This window comes from Acartia tonsa, chromosome 9 (genome assembly GCF_053477335.1).
Source record: "Acartia tonsa isolate MP-2025a chromosome 9, ASM5347733v1, whole genome shotgun sequence".
In the NCBI taxonomy this organism is placed as follows: domain Eukaryota; kingdom Metazoa; phylum Arthropoda; class Copepoda; order Calanoida; family Acartiidae; genus Acartia; species Acartia tonsa.
This window is the reverse complement of record NC_137268.1, coordinates 23693022-23715467: the sequence shown is the minus strand read 5'-3', so window position 1 is coordinate 23715467 and position 22446 is coordinate 23693022. Positions and strand designations below refer to the sequence as shown.

The 22446-nt window shown below is 36.5% G+C and overlaps 2 protein-coding genes across 3 annotated transcripts; both read right to left on the bottom strand.

Moving 5' to 3' along the window:
- Nucleotides 1–9611: 9611 nt before the first annotated feature.
- LOC145328576 (uncharacterized) lies at nucleotides 9612–13195 on the bottom strand. Its single transcript, XM_080172317.1, has 3 exons — nucleotides 12363–13195; nucleotides 12019–12125; nucleotides 9612–11602 (listed from the first exon to the last, which is right to left on the bottom strand). Exons 1-3 carry the CDS (start codon nucleotides 12821–12823, stop codon nucleotides 10083–10085), a joined length of 2088 nt encoding a protein of 695 aa, XP_080028443.1. The 5' UTR covers nucleotides 12824–13195; the 3' UTR covers nucleotides 9612–10082.
- Nucleotides 13196–15561: 2366 nt separating this feature from the next.
- LOC145328570 (uncharacterized) lies at nucleotides 15562–19984 on the bottom strand. 2 transcript variants are annotated; one of them, XM_080172312.1, is made up of 3 exons: nucleotides 19720–19984; nucleotides 17288–18749; nucleotides 15562–15924 (listed from the first exon to the last, which is right to left on the bottom strand). In XM_080172312.1, the coding sequence occupies exons 2-3, from the start codon at nucleotides 17562–17564 to the stop codon at nucleotides 15701–15703; spliced, it is 501 nt and encodes a 166-aa protein (XP_080028438.1). In that variant the 5' UTR covers nucleotides 17565–18749; nucleotides 19720–19984; the 3' UTR covers nucleotides 15562–15700. The 2 variants fall into 2 exon arrangements, with proteins under 2 accessions (XP_080028438.1, XP_080028437.1); XM_080172311.1 differs by having other exon boundaries at nucleotides 15800–18749.
- Nucleotides 19985–22446: the final 2462 nt, after the last annotated feature.

Genomic DNA, 22446 nt, shown 5'->3' with positions numbered 1-22446 from the left:
AATATCAAAAAGCTATTTTTATAATTTGTTTTTGAGAGTAGATATCATGACAATTGATAAAACTGTAAAACTGTAGCATTGGCAGAGTTGAACCTGCAATCTTCCTATCCATATATTAGCTCGATAACCCCTACACTAAAGAAGACAAGACTATATTCACGAAAATTTAGATATATAACAATACTCTCTCTCCCTCACTCTGCACATAATTTTTCAGTATGGCTGAGAACCGGTTATAATCCAACAAATATTAATCGGTTTCGAAGCAATACTGTTATATGTTATTTATAAGGAGAGAACAACTTGATGTCTATTATCCTATAATAAAATAATAATTTTTCCTGCACGGTCTAGATCCTGCAACCAATGTAATACAAAACTTTAACGCTATCCACAAGACTGAAAAAGAAAGGAATTTTGTCAAAAAAATTTAAGATCTTAAACAAAAATGAGAAAAACGTTGAGTATGGAGGTATGCATTATATTATAAACAGCTTTTCGCGAATATAGATATGTACAATAGATCTTTTCATGAAAATACCCTTTTCGAATTTCAATCTTCTGCTAACCTAAAAAGTTACTTTAGGGGCCTAGAAATATATGTACAAAATTTCAGCTCTCTATCTCTACTGGCGACCTAGCGCCAGGCATGTAAAATATCAAAAGATAACGGTAGCACGGCGGTTTTAACAATATCTCAGTAATGTGCAGGTTTTCAGCTCTTCTGCATATTTCAATTTAAACACTTAAGGCCAAAGATATTTTATCCAAAAAATCTTTTGTCAAAGTCTACTCTAGACCTAGCGCCAGTCAGTTTTCTAAAATCATGCATTTTATACCTGTGAAAAATGAAATTGCCAGCGCTAGGTGTAGAGTAGACTTTGACAAAAGATTTTTGGGATATCATATATTAGGCCTTATGTGTTTAAGTTGAAATATGCAGAACACCTAAATTCACCTTCCAAGCCATTCTCTAAGCATTTAATTTTTTTTGTTGAAATAACGGGATTTCAAAACTGCCTTTTGAAAAGGCCTAAAAAATATCTTTTTTTGTCCCTTTTTTCAATGTATATAGTTACAACTTATTAAGATATTATTCTCAGTTAAAAAAAAATTGGCGCTTCCAGCACCAAAACCGGCAAAAACAGGCAGTTAAACTTCTGAACCCCTACTTAACCCCCTGACAGACCCCCCCTCTATCTCGGCTCCTGTTACAGATAGAGACATAAAACTTTTTTCTGGTTGTATTTTTAGAGAATTGCTTTTTCTAGTCATAGCGATCAGACGGCTCCTTATCCGCTTTTTAGCGGCCAGTTGCTAAATATTAAAACAGCTGTAGAGCGGCCAATTTTAAAGCTAAGAAAACCAAATTTTAAGACAAACTATTATTTTTTATAATAAAAAAATACTTTTTTTGACCATCACTGAAAAACGACAAATAACGGAAACTGCCAATTTTGGCGGTAAAACGGCCAATTTTAAAGCTAAGAAAACCAAATTTTATGACAAACTATTATTTTTTAACGGCCAATTTTAAAGCTAAGAAACCCAAATTTTATGACAAACTATTTTTTTTTATAATAAAAAAATACCTTTTTTGACCATCGCCGAAAAACGACAAATAACGGAAACCGCCAATTTTGGCGGTAAAACGGCGGTTGGCAGCGCTAAATAATATTTTTATCTGTTTATAGTTACAACTTATTAAGATATTATTCTCAGTTTAAAAAATTGGCGCTTCCAGCACCCAAACCGGCAAAAACAGGCAGTTAAACTTCTGTATCCCTACTTAACCCCATAACAGACCCCCCTCTATCTCGGCTCCTGTTACAGATAGAGACGTAAAACTTTTTTCTGTTGGTTCATGTGTATTTTTAGAGAAAATTACCTTTTATAGTCATAGCGGTCAGACTGCTCCTTATCCGCTTTTTAGCAGCCAGCCGCTAAATATTAAAAAAGCTGTAGAGCGGCCAATTTTAAAGCTAGGAAAACCAAATTTTATGACGAGCAATTATTTTTCATAACAAAAAAAATGTTTTTTCTGACCATTGCCAAAAAACGACAAATAACGGAAACCGCCAATTTCGGCGGTAAAATGGCGGTTGGCGGCGACAATTAATATTTTATCTGTTTATGATCACAATAAAAGACTACATACAAAAATTGGCTGATTAAGGTCTGGAAAAGGTCAAGACAGTTAATTGTTTAAACTAATGTAATAGATTTTTATTTTAGTCAGATGCCAGACGCAGACAATTAAAAAAAAATAACATTTAGAAATATTATCAATTTGTCTACAACAAAATCAAAATATACAAATCTAATTATTAAAAACATCAAGATGATCTTCTCTATAAATTTTATTTGTAAAGCATTGATATTTTTATCAAATAATATGACAATGATGACAACATTAATAAGTGATTAAATACAGACAAAAAATAGGATAACAACATCCATAAAGACAAAGCTCTAAGATCAGAAGTAAGGACAACTCTCTTGTAATTACTTTTGTAATATTTAATCAACCTTAGTAAAAAATAAGATGCAAATTAGGTGTTCAGGTATGATCCAGCAGGATATAATCCTCCTAGTCTTCAAATAACTTTGAATGGCTCCAGTGTATTTATTTTTTTACTCATAGACTTAAAATTGTAAAATTAAGCTTATCTTACATGCCTACAACATGACATATTAAATTTTTTAAAAATCAGCTGTTGTTTCCAGCTGACCACAGCCAGTGGCGGCAGTCCATGTAAGCTTCAAATCAATTAAATTTTTTGATAAATATATATTAATTCTTGAGTAATAATAAACTTCCGTGAATAGTAAGGCCATGACCGTTTGGCCACTCTTTGACCTATTTTTTATTTCCTACCTGTAGTTTTGCCGTTTTTAAGCTGCCAGTAGCGGAATTCTAAAACAGCTCTAGACCAGCCAATTTTTGTTTGTAGTCTTTATTGTGATCATAAACAGATAAAACTAGCGCTGCCAACCGCCGTTTTACTGCCGAAATTGGCGGTTTCCGTTATTTGTCATTTTTTTTGGCAATGGTCAGAAAAAGCATTTTTTTTGTTATGAAAAATAATTGCTCGTCATAAAATTTGGTTTTCCTAGCTTTAAAATTGGCCGCTCTACTGCTTTTTTAATATTTAGCAGCTGGCTGCTAAAAAGCAGATAAGGAGCAGTCTGACCGCTATGACTAGAAAAGTAATTTTCTCCAAAAGTACACATGAACCAACAGAAAAAAGTTTTACGTCTCTATCTGTAACAGGAGCCAAGATAGAGGGGGGTCTGTTATGGGGTTATGTAGGGATACAGGAGTTTAACTGCCTGTTTCTGCCGGTTTGGGTGCTGGAAGCGCCAATTTTTTTTTTAACTGAGAATAATATCTTAATAAGTTGTAACTATAAACAGATAAAAATATCATTTAGCGCCACCAACCGCCGTTTTACCGCCAAAATTGGCGGTTTCCGTTATTTGTCGTTTTTCGGCGATGGTCAGAAAAGGTATTTTTTTATAATAAAAAATAATAGTTTGTCATAAAATTTTGTTTTCTTAGCTTTAAAATTTGCCGCTCTACAGCTGTTTTAATATTTAGCAACTGGCCGCTAAAAAGCGGATAAGGAGCCGTCTGACCGCTATGACTAGAAAAAGCAATTCTCTAAAAATACACATGAACAACCAGAAAAAAGTTTTACGTCTCTATCTGTAACAGGAGCCGAGATAGAGGGGGGGTCTGTCAGGGGGTTAAGTAGGGGTTCAGAAGTTTAACTGCCTGTTTTTGCCGGTTTTGGTGCTGGAAGCGCCAATTTTTTTTTAACTGAGACTAATATCTTAATAAGTTGTAACTATATACATTGAAAAAAGGGACAAAAAAAGATATTTTTTAGGCCTTTTGAAAAGGCAGTTTTGAAATCCCGTTATTTCAAAAAAAAAATTAAATGCTTAGAGAATGGCTTGGAAGGTGAATTTAGGTGTTCTGCATATTTCAACTTAAACACATAAGGCCTAAGATATGATATCCCAAAAATCTTTTGTCAAAGTCTACTCTACACCTAGCGCTGGCGATTTCATTTTTCACAGGTATAAAATGCATGATTTTAGAAAACTGACTGGCGCTAGGTCTAGAGTAGACTTTGACAAAAGATTTTTTGGATATAATATCTTTGGCCTTATGTGTTTAAATTGAAATATGCAGAAGAGCTGAAAACCTGCACATTACTGAGATATTGTTAAAACCGCCGTGCTACCGTTATCTGTTGATATTTTACATGCCTGGCGCTAGGTTGCCAGTAGAGATAGAGAGCTGAAATTTTGTACATATATTTCTAGGCCCCTAAAGTAACTTTTTAGGTTAGCAGAAGATTGAAATTCGAAAAAGGGTATGTTCATGAAAAGATCTAATGTACAATTATAAGATCAAAGCCAGTTGAATTAGTCACAAAAGGCACAGGCTCAAAATTTGGTTTGAATTTATTCTTAGGAAGGTGGTGGAACCCTCTTTCAAAATAGTTACAAACCTTCCCAGGAACTATGATAAGCTACCCTGTAAAGGAGAACTATATCGTTTCAGTAGTTAGTGAGATTCTTTGTTACAAACAAACAAACAGAAAGCCAAACAAACATCCTGCTACTTTATTATATGGATGATAGCTACAATATTTTAAGTTACTTGCCGGGTTTGAACTGGAATTCTTAGATAAGTTACGTAAAATTTTGCCTCAAGACCACAGCGGCATAATTAAAAATTTGTTGATTTTTATACAAGTATGTCGAAAAAAGACAACATAATCATTTTCATAAATATTTATCTTCCAATACTACTTCTGTTCCATTCCTCTCTCTCTCTAATTAAAACTAGCCGATGCGCCCCTAGCATCTATTGGATCTATATTCAAAGGTATATGGAAGGGCAGAAAAATAGCCTAATACCATACCTAGACTTTTTTTTATAAAAAGAAAACAGCCTAAAACCATCTCATGACCTATAAGGAGCTTCACTGTAAAGGAGAGCCATATCGGTTCAGCAGTTAGTGAGATCCTTTGCTACAGACAAAAACTCTTACTACTTTATATTATAGGCTACGCCCCCAGAAGGCCTCTGGGGGCACTTGAGGAGGGGAGAGTTAAATCCCACAACCCATTTTTTAATTATGATTCATAAAAAAAGTAAAAAAAATTTTTAGGGGCGATTTCTCTTGAGAGGGTGGTGGTATCCATCCCCAAAATAGATATAAAACATTCCGGATCTTATAAGACACTACCCTGTTAAGGAGAATCCGATCGGCTCAGCGGTTAGCGAGATAGTTTGGTACAGACAAACAAACAAATATACAGACATCATTTTACTTTATTATAAGGATTGTAAAACTACTAACACAGGTAGATTTGAACCCGGTAATTTCTGTTTTATCTACATATACGTTAACCCCTCCAGTAAAGGAGACAAGATATAGTATTGTTAAATTATAGTGTGTACATTACCCCCCCCCCCCCTCTCTCTATCTTTCACTATCTCCCCCCTCTCTCTCTCTCTCTCTCTTTTTAGTCGTAAAAAGGACATCTAGACCCAAGGATGCTTAATAGAAACCTTCAACTATCATTTTTGATTTTCCTGAGATTTTTTAGGAAACAATAAGAACTATTTATTAAATTAATTTTGTTTTTATATTTTTGTTGAATATTCATTTCTGAGAAAAAAATGTACTTTAATAGCATCACAGTTGTAGGGTTTGAACCTGAATTATTCTAACTCAAATCATCACTGCTAACCACTAAGCCAAATAAAAGTTGGATTGTAATGGAAATTCTGGCTATTTGATTAATTCCACCATTAATTATGTCGAGTGGAATAAGAATGTTTCATTTTCCAATAGTTGGAAAACTGTCCAATATATTATGCAATGAAAAATATGAATAATCCATTCTTAAGTTTAACCACAAAGCAGAAATTATTTTTAGTCGTCAGTTGTAGTTTTTGCCGAGATTCACCCTACCACTTTCCTGACAATGATTAATCCCCATTAATTAATTTAAGTAATTAAAATGTCACGGAACCTCGAAGATTTTTTCGTACCGAAACCTCGAAGATTTTTGGCACAATACTAGAAGATTATAGGCGGATTTTTGTAGATTTTTTTTATATGATATAAGATTATCTAGGTATGTTTTGAAAAAAAACGTAACTTCAACATTACAAAAAAACAATTTATTAGAATTAAATCATTTTCTCTAATTTCTTTATCAATCGCGTTAAACTAAAAATCATTAATTCTGTAAAATAAGTTATTCTTACACACGACGTATGCACAATATGTACTTTGAGAGAGACACAGAGAGAGAGAGAGAGAAAGACAGAGAGGGTGAGAGAGAGAGGGAGGGAGAGAAGGAGAAAGACAGAAAGAGAAAGAGAGAGATAATTTCAAACACAGATATATATAGAAAGGGTAAGGCCAGAACTCTAAAACACAATATTAATTATGCATTATCATATAAATTACACTATATATAACATATAAATGGCATATTCTGTTTAAGTAAATAGTGGTTGTGATTTGATATCCATTCAAGAAGAACATGTATTAATTAATTAAAAGAATGAAGTTCTGAGATTTTGTTACTCAAATTATAAATTAAGGGCGTACTTTTAAAACCTATTTTCAGATGTAAATAAAATATTAAAATGATATCATATGTATGTTTAATATATATAGGATATATACGGAAGGGGTTTATCATTATATATAAGCTAGACACCATAGCCCTCTCAACCACTCAGCCAATAAATTACACTAACACAAAGAATCTTTTAGAATACAAAAATTGTAATTTGAAGAAAAAAAATAATCAAAAGTTTTATCATGGAGGGATAAGCCATTATGACATTATATTTAAAACTTATAATCCTACTGATTAATTTTGAATTAAAATATAGAAACCATCTTTGAAGGGTAAAAATAGGGGGGTTGCGTGATTTTACGTCTAGAATTTAGGAGGTTCTGTGATTTTACGTCTAGAATTTTGGAGGTTGCGTGATTATGATCTCAACATTTTCAGTTTCGACACGACATGTTTTTCTTATTCTAAAATAAAAGAAAATAGTTATAAACCTTCCCGGGACATATGAGAAGCTACCCTGTAAAGGAGAACCCGATCGGTTCAGCGGTTAGAACGAGATCCTTCGCTACAAACAAACAAACAAACAGACAGACATCGTTCTACTTTGTATTATAGATAGATTCCTTTTATTTTTTTTATATAAATTTTGCCTCTATTCCATTACCTTTAATTTACTTGTCAATTTCCGTACTTCACGATGTGAATTAGCAAGAAAAAAGGTAAAATAAGAAATAGAAAAAATTCTTAAAAACAATTTGAATCAAATAAAATTTAATGTGATTTTCTTCTTTAATAAAAAAATAACAGTATGTCTGTCAGTGAAGCTCTCGCTAACCTCCGAACAGATATGGTTCTCCTTGACAGTAGAGCTTCTCATGTGTTCAGGAAAGGTTTATAGTGGGAGGGTAGTTAGTTAAAGTAAAACCCAAACAACAACCAACCTGTTGATTAAACAACCTTTGTTTAAAAGTTGATCATATTTATGGTACAAGGCATTCCTCACCTCTTCCTATTATTGTCACTCATTCGAAGTAACAGCTAATTGTACAAAATTTAGTGTCTCTTTTTTGACACACCCAGCAAGACATTTCTCCGTAGAGTCGCCTACGAGCTCATGCAATATATGTACCGAGTCCTATGCTACCTCGAATCCCATTCGCCATGAATTAACACCTAATTTTTTGGCGAACAACGTTGGAAAATCGTCCTTTCAAGCAAAAGGTAGCATGCGAGGTCGCCGTCGATATCGTAGCAGAGTATGAAGCGAAGTCACACAATAGTAGCACAAATTAAAAATGCGTCAAAGGAGATCTCGACGGCGACTCGAAACATTTCTTACACGAACTCTTACATGCTCATCAAAGTACATATAGGAAGGGGGAGGGGCAACTAGGCCATTTTTAGGAAGTGGGGCAAAGTGAGAGAGGGGAAGAGAGATATAGAGAGGGAGGGAAAGAGAGATTTAGAGAGGGGAATAGAGAGGGAGAGAGAGAGATGGGGGTAAGAGATAGAGAGAGAGAAAGAGAGTATACCAAAATTGTATTTCCTTCATCACCCTTTTAAAAGTCTTTACATTTTATACAAGTTAATTTTTACTTTACAGTGTAAAGATTATGAGGGGATTGGCTAAATTTGACAATCACTAAGATAATTTTATATATTTGTTGTGATTTCAAAAAAAGAAAGCCTTTTTAAAAATAATTTTTTTACCAGAGACTATCAACATTATAAAATGTTATGCCTTACCATTTTTTATTGTTTTCAGTTTGAAAACAGATGAATTAAAACAATCTTTACAAATTATTTGAGTCCCTAGTGGCAAAATTATAAACTATATTTCTCTCCTATCAATTTTGATCATGGGTTGATTGTGTGTTTGTTTGTAAATGTTTGTTAACTATATAAAATGCTACATTTAAGCGACATCGCGTTTTTTCTTTAGCTAGTAATTACGAGATCGCCAATGTTAGCAGAAAAGCTAATAAATTATGAGGTATTAAGCTACTAGTGTAGGAGCTCGCAAATACTAGCTAGCTACCATCATACGAGCTCACAAAGGTTCGCCAAAATGCTACTCTTATAGATATCGAAAAAGGTAGCATGCTACCTTTTTTTCTTAAAGTTTCGCTGGGTTATGGCTATTGTTTTAAAAAAAAAAATTTTGTACTGTCTATGTCTACGCAATACGATTTTGTTGAATTTTCAATTTTCTTTTCGACAGCAAAGCTTTTCTAAAAGAGTCGCCTTTGTTTTTTTTAGATTTTAACCGTTTCAGACGGACGGAAAGATCCTGATTAAAGAAAAGCTTGGCTGTTGAAATAATATACTTTGGACAATTAAGATTATTTGACATAGTTTGTTGAAAACCATGAAATTTTTTTGATTTCAAGAGTCAATGAAGAAATAACTAATGATGACTAATTTATGTCAAGGGTAAGTGGGTTAAATACAGGGTGGGGCAAATAAGACCGGACAAACTTTAAACGGCCATAGCGCCAAAACTACTTGACCAATCAGGACGTTTGACCACACTATAAAAAGCTTAGGTAATGACCTTTTAGCACAAAAAAATCTTTGGAAGAAGAAGGACATGTACAAGGGACACACACCATCTCTTGTCATCGCCATTCAGAATCCCTTATTCCTGCAATAGATAAAAGTTGCTGTTTCCGGGCCGGAGGACCTACAAAAAGATACTACCACATTTGGGGAGGGTGTATTCTGTGACTGTTTATGTTATTGTTTAGAAACTGTCAAATTTAATTCATTTGAGAATGGGAATGTGATATAAACAGAATCTGAAAAACAGTCAAACGGTCAAATTTATTCTATTTGAAGAATGATAGCCTAAATTATAATGGCTAGGTGATTATTTTGACCAATAGCAGAATGCAAACTCCCCAAATTTCATAAATAGCCAAGGTGTAAACCTCTGAAAAAACCTCTGAGAGGGAGGGAAGGGAGGGTTAATTGAATAAATACCTTAAATATCTGAAAAATGTCACAATATAACTTATTGTGTCTGTCTATATAAAACGAGTGAACTATTACATACATTTTCCAGTTATTTAGGTTGGTATTTGAGATAGTGGTCCCCCAAACGATTGAAATATTCATTCCAATCGGAAAAAGGGACACACACCATCTCTTGTCATCGCCATTCAGAATCCCTTATTCCTGCAATAGATAAAAGTTGCTGTTTCCGGGCCGGAGGACCTACAAAAAGATACTACCACATTTGGGGAGGGTGTATTCTGTGACTGTTTATGTTATTGTTTAGAAACTGTCAAATTTAATTCATTTGAGAATGGGAATGTGATATAAACAGAATCTGAAAAACAGTCAAACGGTCAAATTTATTCTATTTGAAGAATGATAGCCTAAATTATAATGGCTAGGTGATTATTTTGACCAATAGCAGAATGCAAACTCCCCAAATTTCATAAATAGCCAAGAAAACCTCAATTCCTTGGTGGTAGTTCGGTAGATCCTCTGTGCCAGAAAAACAAGGGTAACCATCTTAAACCATGCTTAACTTTAGCCCTTAATGTGGCAACTTTTATTCCCTGTAGTTTGGCTCTAAAATCTCTCAACAGATTAAATCTAAAGTTGTCGTCTAGCCTGGGGTTTTTCATCCAGTCGGAGATACAGGGGGGCCAACCTTTCAGTACAGGTATATGAAGGTGTGAGACAAATTTTCGTCCTTTCTCATCATCTCGTGATAATAAGTCTGCCACAACGGCTGGCTTTGATGATAACCGTGGACAGTGTTGTGGCCAAATCTTGCATTGTAAAGAGATAGAAACGAATAAGAGAGCAGAAATGAACATATCCGCCCAACTGTCTGTCTTGCTTCTGCCGTTGAGCAGAGCATATATTACTGCTATATTGTCACACTGCAAAATTACATGATTATTTTGTGCATTTTTAGCGGCGTGAAATAATGCCAAGATAACTCCCAGGGTCTCTAAAGTTGTGGACTTGTTGCCAATAAATTTGTCCTTGTCATCAAAGGATGATTGAATGAATTTATTATCCCACCTTTCTGAACAGGCCACAAAAATATCCTCAGTGGATTTGACAAATATTGCGACACCAACCCCGATGTTGTGTGACATTTTGTCCCCATTGGCGAGACCAGCCGCGTCAGCAATCAGACAAAGGCTGTCTTCCGGTGGTTTTTCGTGAATGTCGACTAGGGGAAAACCAGATTTCAGAGCTTCTAGCGCGTGTAACCATCCGTGGATGTTGAAAATGGTTTGGCTGGATAACACTATTGGGGATTTTTTGTAGGCTCTTTTCAAGTCCCTAATAACAGGTGTTTTAAAACATTTTAAGATTGGGGTGAGGAGTAATATCGATTCTATCACCCCAAGTGATCTTTGGAGTTGTCTCAAGGAGCATACTGGTCTGTTCTTAGTTTCTTGTAAACAAAACATAAATTTGTTGATTTTCCTTTCATCAAATGACCATGTCATTGTTTTAGTACAGAATACGACTCCTAGGATTTTACCTTTCGTTTGGTAGAGAAAGGTTTTCTCAGGGTCTGAGGGATCAGCCAGGGGCAAATTTATTTCCTTTGCAGTCTCAATGTATTTGGTCACAAATTTCTTGTTGTCGTGGAGACACTTGGAAATACATACTTGGTCATCAAGAGCGCGCTTTAAATTTGAACGTTTGGTCTGTGATAAAGCTCTAACCACACTAGTGAAGGCCCCACTAACTGTGTCATATTGGCTGGGCGCGGCCGCCGAGCCAAAAATGAGGCATATTTCTACAAAGTACTGTCCTAACCAGCTGAAGCCCTGGAGGCGATATTGTGTAGGGGTGACACCTATATTTTTATATGCGTTCTTTTGATCTAGTTTCGACATGAAGCACCCTGGGCCTTCTTGTAGAATCAGTGTAGAAATATCTCTGGGATTTGCCATGGATATCTTTTTCAATGAAGATTTGTCGATGGCTTCGTTGTAGTTATTCCCTTATAATATAAATAATTATGAAACAAGAGGGTGAATATCTAAGTTGATTAGGTAAGCACTAAATTCTAGGAGGGTTGAGAGACATTGATTGTTTAAGGGGGGGTGGGGTTAAAGGGAGAGGGGTGATTGTTGGTGGTAAGGAGGTATTAGAATGAAGATGATGGAGGGAAGGAAACAAGGAACCAAACTCTTTTTATGAAGACTTGTATGTGTAAAAAGATCTGAATAGGTAGGTATGGTTTATAAACGGACATGTGCTATGACAACTATACTTGTGAGGGTTATAAATCCATAATAATCTCAAATGAACACCTAGTATTTGTGCTATTTTAAAACCATTTTTGTGAGGATATGAAATCCGTGAGTGAAAGCAGGTTAATACCTATATTTAGGGTAATCATAATTATTTGTAAACCTGGCGGAAAGCTGAGATTCAATATAGGGCGCACTTTGGAGTCTTGTTTCACGACAAACAATTGATTGCATCTGAAGTTCGGGAGGGGAGGTTCCAAGAAGGGTCCTATAATCCTTCAGGGGTGAATATTCTGCGGGTTTAATCCTGTTAAAGAAGGGGTAAGGAAAGTAGGGATTACTTGGTAAAGGATATATTTTTTTTTTTTTTTTTAAATTTTAAAAACAAAAAAAAAAATTTTTTTGAGAAAACTGAAACATTTTATTATTATTATTATATTATAGATTTTTCTCCCATATTGGTGAGAAGGGAGGGGAAGGTGAATTTTGTGCAGAATATACACCCCTGCCACCATTCGATTCTTAATTAAACTGGCTAGAGTGTCGGTGTAATGTTGTGCTATATCTGGTTGGAGGATAGACTGACTGTTTTCGGCCGATAGTTCCCCCAGGGAGCTCTCATCCAGATTAGTTACAGCTCCGTATTTGAGCATGTCTAGAGCTTCTTCCATCTGGTCTATTTCTGGCTGGCTCATATTAGCCTTAGCTTCCAGATAATATGTGGTGAGCTTGTCAATGTCTAGGGGGGAACTGTCCTCTCCGAGGGGGGGCATGGGGGCATGTGGGAAGCAGTCCCAAAAACGCTGTCCCGGGTCGGGCCCATAATCCTGAAGGATTGGGATTTCGGCATTTTTGATCACCATGGGGGTTGGGAGTGGCCTGTTAATAATTTTCCTGAATTTCTGGTTGGAAAACCATGATTCAACGTTCTCTTTGGGTAGCCCTAAGGATGCCCAGGAAACACTCATAGTCTCTGAAAGTAAGGGAAGACAAATGAAGTTGAGTAGGGGAAGATCAATTTAAGTATAACAAGTTAAAGTAAAATTGTAATCCAAAATAAAATAGAAATATGAAAGAGGGGGGAATATTTTAAGATCTAAAAAAAAAAAAACATCATAATTGGTATGAAAAGCTCAAACTCTTTGGACATTGAATCAATGTTGTGACTTTGGTTCATATGTGAGATCAAAGACTGAGAGGGCTCAATCTGTCGACAGGATTACAGAAATCAACAGAGTCATAATGACAATTCATATTGGTAATCCTGGTTAAAATACGAGTACAAAGTTAAAAAGACTAGGAATTTACTGGTTTTAAGTTTTGTTTTCCTCTTTTTTAAAAAAAAGAAAATTATTATTTTTTTTTTTTTTTTATAGTGATACTAAAATTGTTGACAAGAAATTATACATAGGGTTATATATATATCACAAATAATTTTCAAAAAGTTACAAAATCATCAGAGACTTACAGATAGACTCATCATGGGTAACTTGGGTCAAACGTGATACGAATGAAGGGGCAGATTCCTGATATGCAGAAAACTTAAATGAGTTGTGTGGGGTAGACTCTGAATATAATTATTCATGAAATATTTTGTGGAGCTAGTTAAGGATTATGGGAATGTTTAAACTGTTTAATCTCCATAGTATGTGTTACATTAAATGAGCAAGAAAAAAAAAAACTATTTAGAGAGGGGGGGGGGGGGGTTATTTAATATCCTTCCCAGCTAGGAGTGTAGGTTGGATTACTGCTGTGTTTACATTGCCAACCAGTGTGAGAAGGTATTGTATTAACTTAGGTTAATGCATATTCAGGAAGCTGAACCTTGAATGCTTCTTTTGTTATATTAGACAAGAAAAAGAAAAATTTTACTAGGCTTAGAAAGGGTGGGGTAGAACATTTTTTTTGCAAGAAAGGTGGGGTGGGGGGAAAGTTACTGGTAAAGGAGAAGAATCAGTTGAAAATAAAATGGTAGGCTTGAAATTTTACTGTATGAGAAGGGCAGGGTGTGAATAAAAATGGATTGAAATGTTCGGAAAATGTGAACAGGCCCAGAGTAAGAACAATAAGAAACAAACAACAAAAAAACAATATTTTTATTACAAGGCACAAAGATGACTATTTTTCAGTCTTGGTGAGGTGATTCATTCTGGAGTGGTCTCCTCTGCATAGACCGCCACCCTCCTTGGGGTGATTGCAGAGATGTTTGTACTTGCCATTGGGACCGCAGGAAGAACCTTTGGCTGAGCATCCTTTGGATGAGTTGAAGAATTTGCAGGTTAACTGGATGGTGTTCCGTTTGTTGTTCTGACCGGAAGATCTTTTGTTCTCAACGGGTTTGAGGACTGAACCTGTCTTAAGATTGTGGCCTTCGTTCATCACGAAGTTCTTGTATTGATCCATAAGTTCAGTGTAGTAGGCAAAGGGCAGACCAGACGAACATCTAGCCGCATTGTGGATGATGACTGCATCAATGAACCCCGCCGCAAAAGTACCTGGATCCATACCTGAAGGTAGATCGGGGTGTTTAGTAAACCAGGCATTACGCGCTAGGAAGCGGTCAAGCGGTTCGTGAGAGAAGTCCAGAGGTGAGGCTCGTTGTTTGATGGCTTTGTACATAAACCATGCCTCTTCGGCCTCTGCCAGATTCAGAATTTCTTCAAGAACTGGCTCCGTCTCGATCCAGGGCCCATCGTTTTCGGTGCCTTGGGTGAATCTTCTGTGACCAGCCGCGTATTTAAGGCTGTTCTTCCTGGTGTAGTTTTTTAGAGAGAAGGATTGACAGGTTGGGTTGTGTGCGTCGTACCAGCCCTTCGTGGTGACAATTCCCGCGGTGTTGATGTGGGTGAAGTTGTATGCGTCCGTTGGCACGATCAAGTTTTTGTATTTGGCCACCATGGTAAACAGGAGGCCGGCATCCAGCAGCGGCAGATTATGGAAGAGACGGGGGTGGATAGAATCGTCCTTTTCTACCATGGCTTGGTAAGATTTAGGATTTTTCAGATCCTTTCCATTGAGATGGAGCTGATTGTCATCTTTCCTGCGGCCAGACTCTTTTTCTTGTTTCAATCTGTTATTTATCTCTCTGATTTTTGCCACTGTAATTGTGATGTTGGCTTCGTCGTCGAAGGTGCCGTTAATGGCGGTGAATGGAAAGATTTGTTTTAGATGATCAACTGTCAGACCATAGGAGTACAGGCGAACCAGATTGGTCTCGTCTGTTATATTGTGTTTCAGAACGGCCTGGTGCCACGCTTCTTTGGCAGATAATTGTGTGTTGGAGGCTGAGCGCTCCATAATCTCGGATTGAGTATCATCCGTCAGGTTAATTTGTTGGGTTGTTTTCTTTGGAATTGTGAATTTTTGTTTCAGTTGTTTTTGGCTGTTGTTCTTGTTAGGTGGTGGGAAGCCTGATAAGATACTTAAAATTAAAGGTGGAACCCAAGAATAAATTAGGTTGATATAGTGAGGCTCTACTAAGGCCTAATTCAAAGTTAAATGGAGAACCATTGTGCGTGGCCTAGGCTCTGGGAAGAAGAGATAAATGGCGATGGTGATGAGTGAGGCTTGAATGATAGGAAAATTTATGAAAATACTTGACTCAAAAGGAAAAAGAAAACAAAAAGAAAAAGAAAAAGTGAGGGGGGGGGTATAATGGTCTTAATTTTTTAACTAAAATTTGTGGAGAGGGGTGGAACAGGCATGGGGCGGGGGAGAAAAAAAAATAACAAAAAAAATAAAAAGGGGGGGGGGGGTAAAGGTATAAATGTTTCAATTGGAAGGGGAGAAGGGGAATTTTGGAAGTGTATGTCCCAATATTGGCAGCCCTTATTTATTATTTAATTTTAAGTCCCTGAGTAATTAGAGGCATTGTCAATGTCCTCCTCTGTGACTGATTCAGTGTCGGCCTCATTCTCTTGGGACTGGATTGTGTCAAGCACGGATGGGTAGGAACTGGTTTTAGGCTTTTTCTTGTTGTTGTGAGCTACCTCGCCCATCAACATGGTGTTGGCAGTGTCAGCTGCTTTTTGACGAGCTTCATCAGAGAGCTGACCTCTTTCCCAGTTGCCTAAATAATTAGAACTGGTTATATAGAGTAAAGGGAGAGTGGGCTTAGTGGCGGGAGTTAGTGAGAAATTAAGAGATTTTTTATCAGAGTTAATTACTCCCCCCTTCCCCCCTTCCTATAACCTTGTGCCCATGAAATAGATAAGATATTTAACAGAAAGAGAGTGTTACTTTATATGGGTAGGTAGTGTAAGGAAAGAGCTGGGAAAACAGCAAAGTAAATGGAATGTATGGATCCCTTACTATCAGGGGAGGGGGGGGGGAGGAAGGGCGGATTTGGATACTATAGCAACCAATATCATTCCTTTAGAAAAGTTGACCCATGAGGGTTGCCACAACTTTCTTGTGGGTTTTTTGCCTCCCTATGTTGTTCATTCTGGTGTAGACTTTAAAACTATCCGAATGCCAGTCTCCTTGTAAGAGAGTCTCCTCATTGGTGAAGGTTGCAGGATTTGCGGCCATAAGGGATGGCAGGCCTGCACGGAGGCTGTGGCATGTCACCGAGCCAATTGATGCATCTAGGCTTGGCATCAGCAATTTTTTAAGTAGGGAGTTAACCTTTGACATCCTCAAGGTTGCACCAGAGGAGAGCATAAATACTGGACCATTCTTTTGTGCAATCCCAGCTTTGCGTTGCATTTTAGCTAGTATCTGTAGATTCTCTATGGGACAGAAAACTTTGTTTGGAAAATGAAATACGTCGCAGACTAGTCTTTTGTCTGTTTTAGCTTGTTTGGGGTGAAGGATAGATAGAAGGAGGTGTTTGTCCCCCACAAATTGTGTTCTATCCCAAGTGAGAATTCTGTCTATGTTAGAGCCTCTGTCGTCTAATAAGATGTCACCCATTCTGAAACTGGCAAAATATCCTAGACAGAGGGCTGTATAGAAGCACTGGGCGTCCAGGGGTATAATGTTGATCCTGGATAAAGCGTCTGCAACTAATTGTAGCATGGGAAAGGTGAACACCACTCGTACTGGCCCTTCATCCTCGAGAGCTCGGAACTGGTTTTCAATTCCTCTAATGATATATTTTAGTGAGGTGGACTCAAAGCTGTCTATCGGGTGGTCCAGCATGCAATGGAAGCATTTTAATCCAGCTAGGTAATTTCTTATGGTAGAGGGTGCCAGGCCCCTGGCTCTGTACAGGTAAATGACAAAACCTTTGAGGGAGTCCTTAGAAATAGGGAAGCAGGCGGGTCTCCCTGCTAGGGACATGAAATTTCTAAAGGCATTGTAAGCGGTTTTATAACTAGACCAGGTGGAATTGGAGAGACTAGTTGCTATAGCGTCCAAATAGTAGTATGGGATGGGTAATATGTCCTGAATATTGAATGAGGGTCCCCATTTATTTACTCTGAACGAACCTGTGAGAGGATCTTCCAAATCATCTGGTCGGTTCCGTTTCTTGGCTTCATTCACCATGTTTGGGAACCTATATGTCATTCTGATGGGTTTGGCTGTCTTGACTGAGCGCATTAATTTCTCATGTGCGATGTCTTCGTGTTTTACTACCAAAGCCAGAATGCTGGGAATGACTTCATTTGTGAAGTTTTCATACTCCTTCATAGTAATTTCTTTGGATGAGAATAATATGGGGTATATAGGGAGGTTGAATCCCAATCTGTTGATGGGCGGAATCATGTCTAGAGTTTTGACCTTGAACTCATCCACTGGGATTGTACCTACATTGCCGTGGCGAAACCTGTCGTGGATGCTGGGTTCGTCCTTGTTTAATGCCCTGGTGAGGAGTATATATTAAACTGGGATAATGTGGAGGGGGAAGGGTTGCTAAACTAGCTCAATTGTTGGACAGACTGACCCCTTAGGGGAGGAATTAATATCCAGGCAATGGGCATAATAAAGGATGTTTTAATAGGAAGTGAAAGTGTAGTGTCCCAGCTAAAATATATACATTCCTGATTTTTATTCTGGCATTGTTTTCATCATCAAAGGCCAGCTCGTAGCGAAAAGAAAATGCGTAGGCTGGGTTGGAGAAGGCCAGTTTAACCATATTGAGGTTTAAAGAGATCCTTTCTTCGCCCTTGAAGGCTTCCCATCTATCTGGGTTTTTGTTGATTTCTCCCAGAAAATCATTCCAAGGTGAGTAGAACCTGTTAAAGTCGAGAACTGTAAGGAGAGAAATGTTAAGGTTCATTGGTGGGGAAGGGGGGGGGGGGAAATGGATGATTAAGGCAAGCTTGTACTTTCTTAATATTTAATGGATGTAGAGTATTATTATTTTTTTTAGGTGATAATGGGTAGGAGGTCTAGGTTTTAACAGTTATAAAACTATCTTAACCAGAACATTTATAAATTAGTACCCATTGCTGCTTCATAACGAATTATTTTCAAAGAAAAAAAATACCCTTAACCAACTTATCATAAGGTGAAGTGAATCGAGTAATACAGCTTGGTAAGTATAAGATTTTTTTAAAATTTACTTAAACTTAGGATTCAAAAGTGGGAGTGAGGTTAGAGAAAGGAAAAAGAAAAATTTTTTTTTTTAAGGGGAATAATTAAGAGAGAGAAAAAGGGAAATTTTTGTGGGGCAAACAGTTCTCGTTCCTGTTGTCAAAGAATTTAATATCCTTGGCCTCTACTCTTGTGGTGAAACATAACTCTTCTAGGCCTGGGACTTGGGTTCCAAGTATTTTGTCTGGGAAAATCCTCAGCTCCTTGGACTCGGCTCCGAAGATGTTTAGTTTAAACATTCCTGCAGGGTTTCTGGAGTTAATTGACATAGTCAGTAACCAGTCAGCACCGTCATTAAAGGGATGGACATAATCTTTATAATCGTCCTCGGGGAACCTCCAGGTGTCATCATAACTAAAAAGGAATATGGTTGAATTTATATTCTCAGATTTTCCTAGATTATTACTTATGTATTTTTTTTTTAAACAACAAGGTCCTATAGTTAAGCATCAACCGATTTTAAATCCTTTCTATTCAGTGAACTATAGGCCCCAATTTGCTCAATCGACCTGTTTTGGTCAAAGGACTCTGTCCCAAGCCTAGACTAGGTTCTAATAAGTAATTCAGTGTTATGATTATATATCTTAATCCTGCCAGGACTGGGTTCTCGGACCTTGACTTGATCCGATTTTGATAACCTAACAGGGTCAGGGATCTCAGATCCAAGCTCTGATTCGGTTCCATATTAACCTGACAGGTCAAGGTTCTCGGAACCAGATCCCGTCTCGGTTTCATTAACCTAACAAAGTCAAGGATATTAGATCCAAGCCCTGTCTCGGTTTTATTAACCTAACAGGCTCAAGGATTCAGATCCAAGGCCCATCTCGGTGTTATAGCTAGTGTGGTCAGTGATCCCATTCTCGGTTCTCTAGGTAGATTCTACCTATCAATATCAAGAATTTAAGATCAAAGACTTGTCATGGATTTATTTTTTTTATTTTCGTTTGACCGCCTCAGTCTTGAGATGACCTCAAGCCTTAGCTCTGTCTAACGAACCCTATTGTGATAAAAAGATAATTAAAATGTGGTTTATAGTATCATACCTACGCCTAACTCGATGTAGTAGACAAATAGATACAATATTTTTTTAAATTAGATAAATAAATACAATTTTGATAGCTTTAAATAAATATTAACTAAATTCCCCGGTCTTAGACCCCCCCCCCCCCTTTACTTAGGACAATCTAGATTTCAAGTTACCATATCCCTTTATATATATATATAATTAAACCCCGGTCGCAGTCTACCCCCCTTCCCCCCTTCTTTTAGGACAGACTAGATTTCACATTAATTTTTAATTTTTTATAAATTTAGAACATTATACCTGGCCTTATTGTCCCCTCTAGCGCAACCGAGGCGCTCCCCATCAGCCTCATCCCCGTCTCCGTTCCCTCCTCGCCTCGTGGCACGTCCTCCGGCCATTTCGTCGGTATTTAATTGAATAAATACCTTAAATATCTGAAAAATGTCACAATATAACTTATTGTGTCTGTCTATATAAAACGAGTGAACTATTACATACATTTTCCAGTTATTTAGGTTGGTATTTGAGATAGTGGTCCCCCAAACGATTGAAATATTCATTCCAATCGGAAAAACGAGCTGGCCGCGCATATGTTCAACAAGGCAGATTCCAAATGCGCCGGTGGTTTAACCTGGATTCTCGACTAGGGTCCACTACATCTGACCTCAGCCCATCTGTAGGTGAGGTAGAGTTATCCAACTTGCTGGGGATACTGTTAGATACATAAGTAAGACACTAGAAAAGACTAGAGCTCTCTATCTGAAATGGCTTGGCCGTAGTATTCCAGCAAAGTGGAATGGGGCACATTTTGAGATGTAAAAAACGTCAAAAACCATGAAAATTCGTGAAAATTTCTCGGTTCTCGACTTCAGGGATATTGAACTTTAAAACTCATTTTAGACTATAGGTTGCGCTGACAACCCTAGCTGAAACTTCATGCCAATTCCAAAAAGGTAAAGAACGTCGTTATAGCTCAACTGTGGCCTCCGTGTATAAGGTAGCTTGAAAGTTGGGCGAATTTGAATCCTGAGGTTACTATCGTTCCTAAGGAAATGTGGCCTCCCAGCAGCCCGATCTTAATTCAATGGACTTTTGGGTCTGGGGCTACTTTGAAGCATGCACCAATAGACGTGCCCATACCAAAAAGAGCTCCCTCATTGCCACTATCAAGGAGAACTACGCCAGCTTGGACAGGTACATTTTGACCTGGACCTGCCGGCGGTTGAGGAGGCGAGTAGAGGCGGTGAATAAGGCTGGCGGCGATTTTATTGAATAATTTAATAGTCATATGCCTATTTTGCTTGTCAGTTTTTAAAATTCAATAAAATCTTTAAAATTGACGATTTTATGTTCATTTGTTTAGAAGTTAGAATTTGTCCTGTCTTATTTGCTCCACCCTGTAGTTTAGAACGCAATACTTTTGTTTAATTAAAATAACACCCTGTGGAGATGATACGCATCTAAGAAAATAAAACTTTTTTTTCTATTTAACTTTTTATTGTTGCGAAATTCGATGTAAAATTAAATGAGTCATAATTCACTGGTTTTAATAATAATAATAATATTTCAATAGTTATTTTCATGCACAAACATTCAAAGCCACACAAATATAGATTATATATAATTATATTTAATATATAGATATATATATAGAGAGAGATATTTTTATCATTTACATTCTATATAGATTAGGACTATAAAATATATATCATTGTTAGTTTGGTAGAGAGGTAGACTTGTGCTGTTTTAATAATGCTAGGTTTTTATTAATTCAGATAGAAAAAATAAAAAGGGTATATTTAGATAAAATTGAAGCAAATAAGTAATTAAAACCTAGCATATTAGAACAACAATTAAACGACACACGTATTAAGGCAAAAAGAATGATTAAATATTACACAGAGTAATAATGATAAATATACTGGCCAATTATTATATAAAAATACCAGAGTTAAAAATAGAGAGAAATTTAGTTTGGAGAGGTCATTTTGGTTTTAATCTATTCTTTCAAACTAAGTGTATATTTCTTAACAAAAATGTTGTAAATTTTTAGTAACACTTAGACGGAAAGAATAAAAATTATAATTAAACTATTGAAGCAAACTATTGATATTAACATTTCTACATTCAGATTATTTAACATGTTCTATCATTTGCCTTAATTAAAATGTTTGAGCAATAAATATTATATTTTGAAATTTTACAAAGAAAAATTTTTTTTACTTCAAAATATCTTCCATTAGGTATCTATTACTTGTTGATGTAATAATTTAAAATTTGAGTAAGGGGGGGGGGAAGTTTTGACACATTTGCGTAAACCTGGTACCTAGGCTTTATCTTTGGTCTGAGAGGATAGGTTATTAAAGATAAAATAATTCTTATATGATGAATTTCACGAAGTTTTAAGATTTTTTGGATAGACCTCCAGGTTCCGGAGCAGCAGGCCTCCAGGTGGTCTCTGTACAGGTAAAAATGAAAAAAAATTTTTTTTTTTTAAAGTTACAGGTCAACTTATAAAACAAAATATGCATCTTTTTTAATATTATTTACATATTTGAAGAAAAAAGATGCATATTTTGTTTTATAAGTTGACCTGTAACTTTAAAAAAAAAAATTTTTTTTTTCATTTTTACCTCTACCGTTACAGAGACCAACTGGAGGCCTGCAGCTCCGGAACCTGGAGGTCTGACCAAAAAATCTTAAAACTTCGTGAAATTCATCATATAAGAATGATTTTATCATTAATAACCTATCCTCTCAGACCAAAGATAAAGCCTAGGTACCAGGTTTACGCAAATGTGTCAAAACTCCCCCCCCCCCTTAAACAAAAATATTTTTGTAACAGAAAAATAATTGTACTGCTATTGAGGTACTTTTTGTATTAATTGGGCTTTTATTGTTTAGATCTATGTGGGTTAGGAAAATAGGGATAAGACAATGTACACTAGCTATATCTTTCTCCCAAATCATAAAAAACAAAATCAACCTTATGCAGCTTAAAATCTTTTTAAAAATATTCAGCTAACT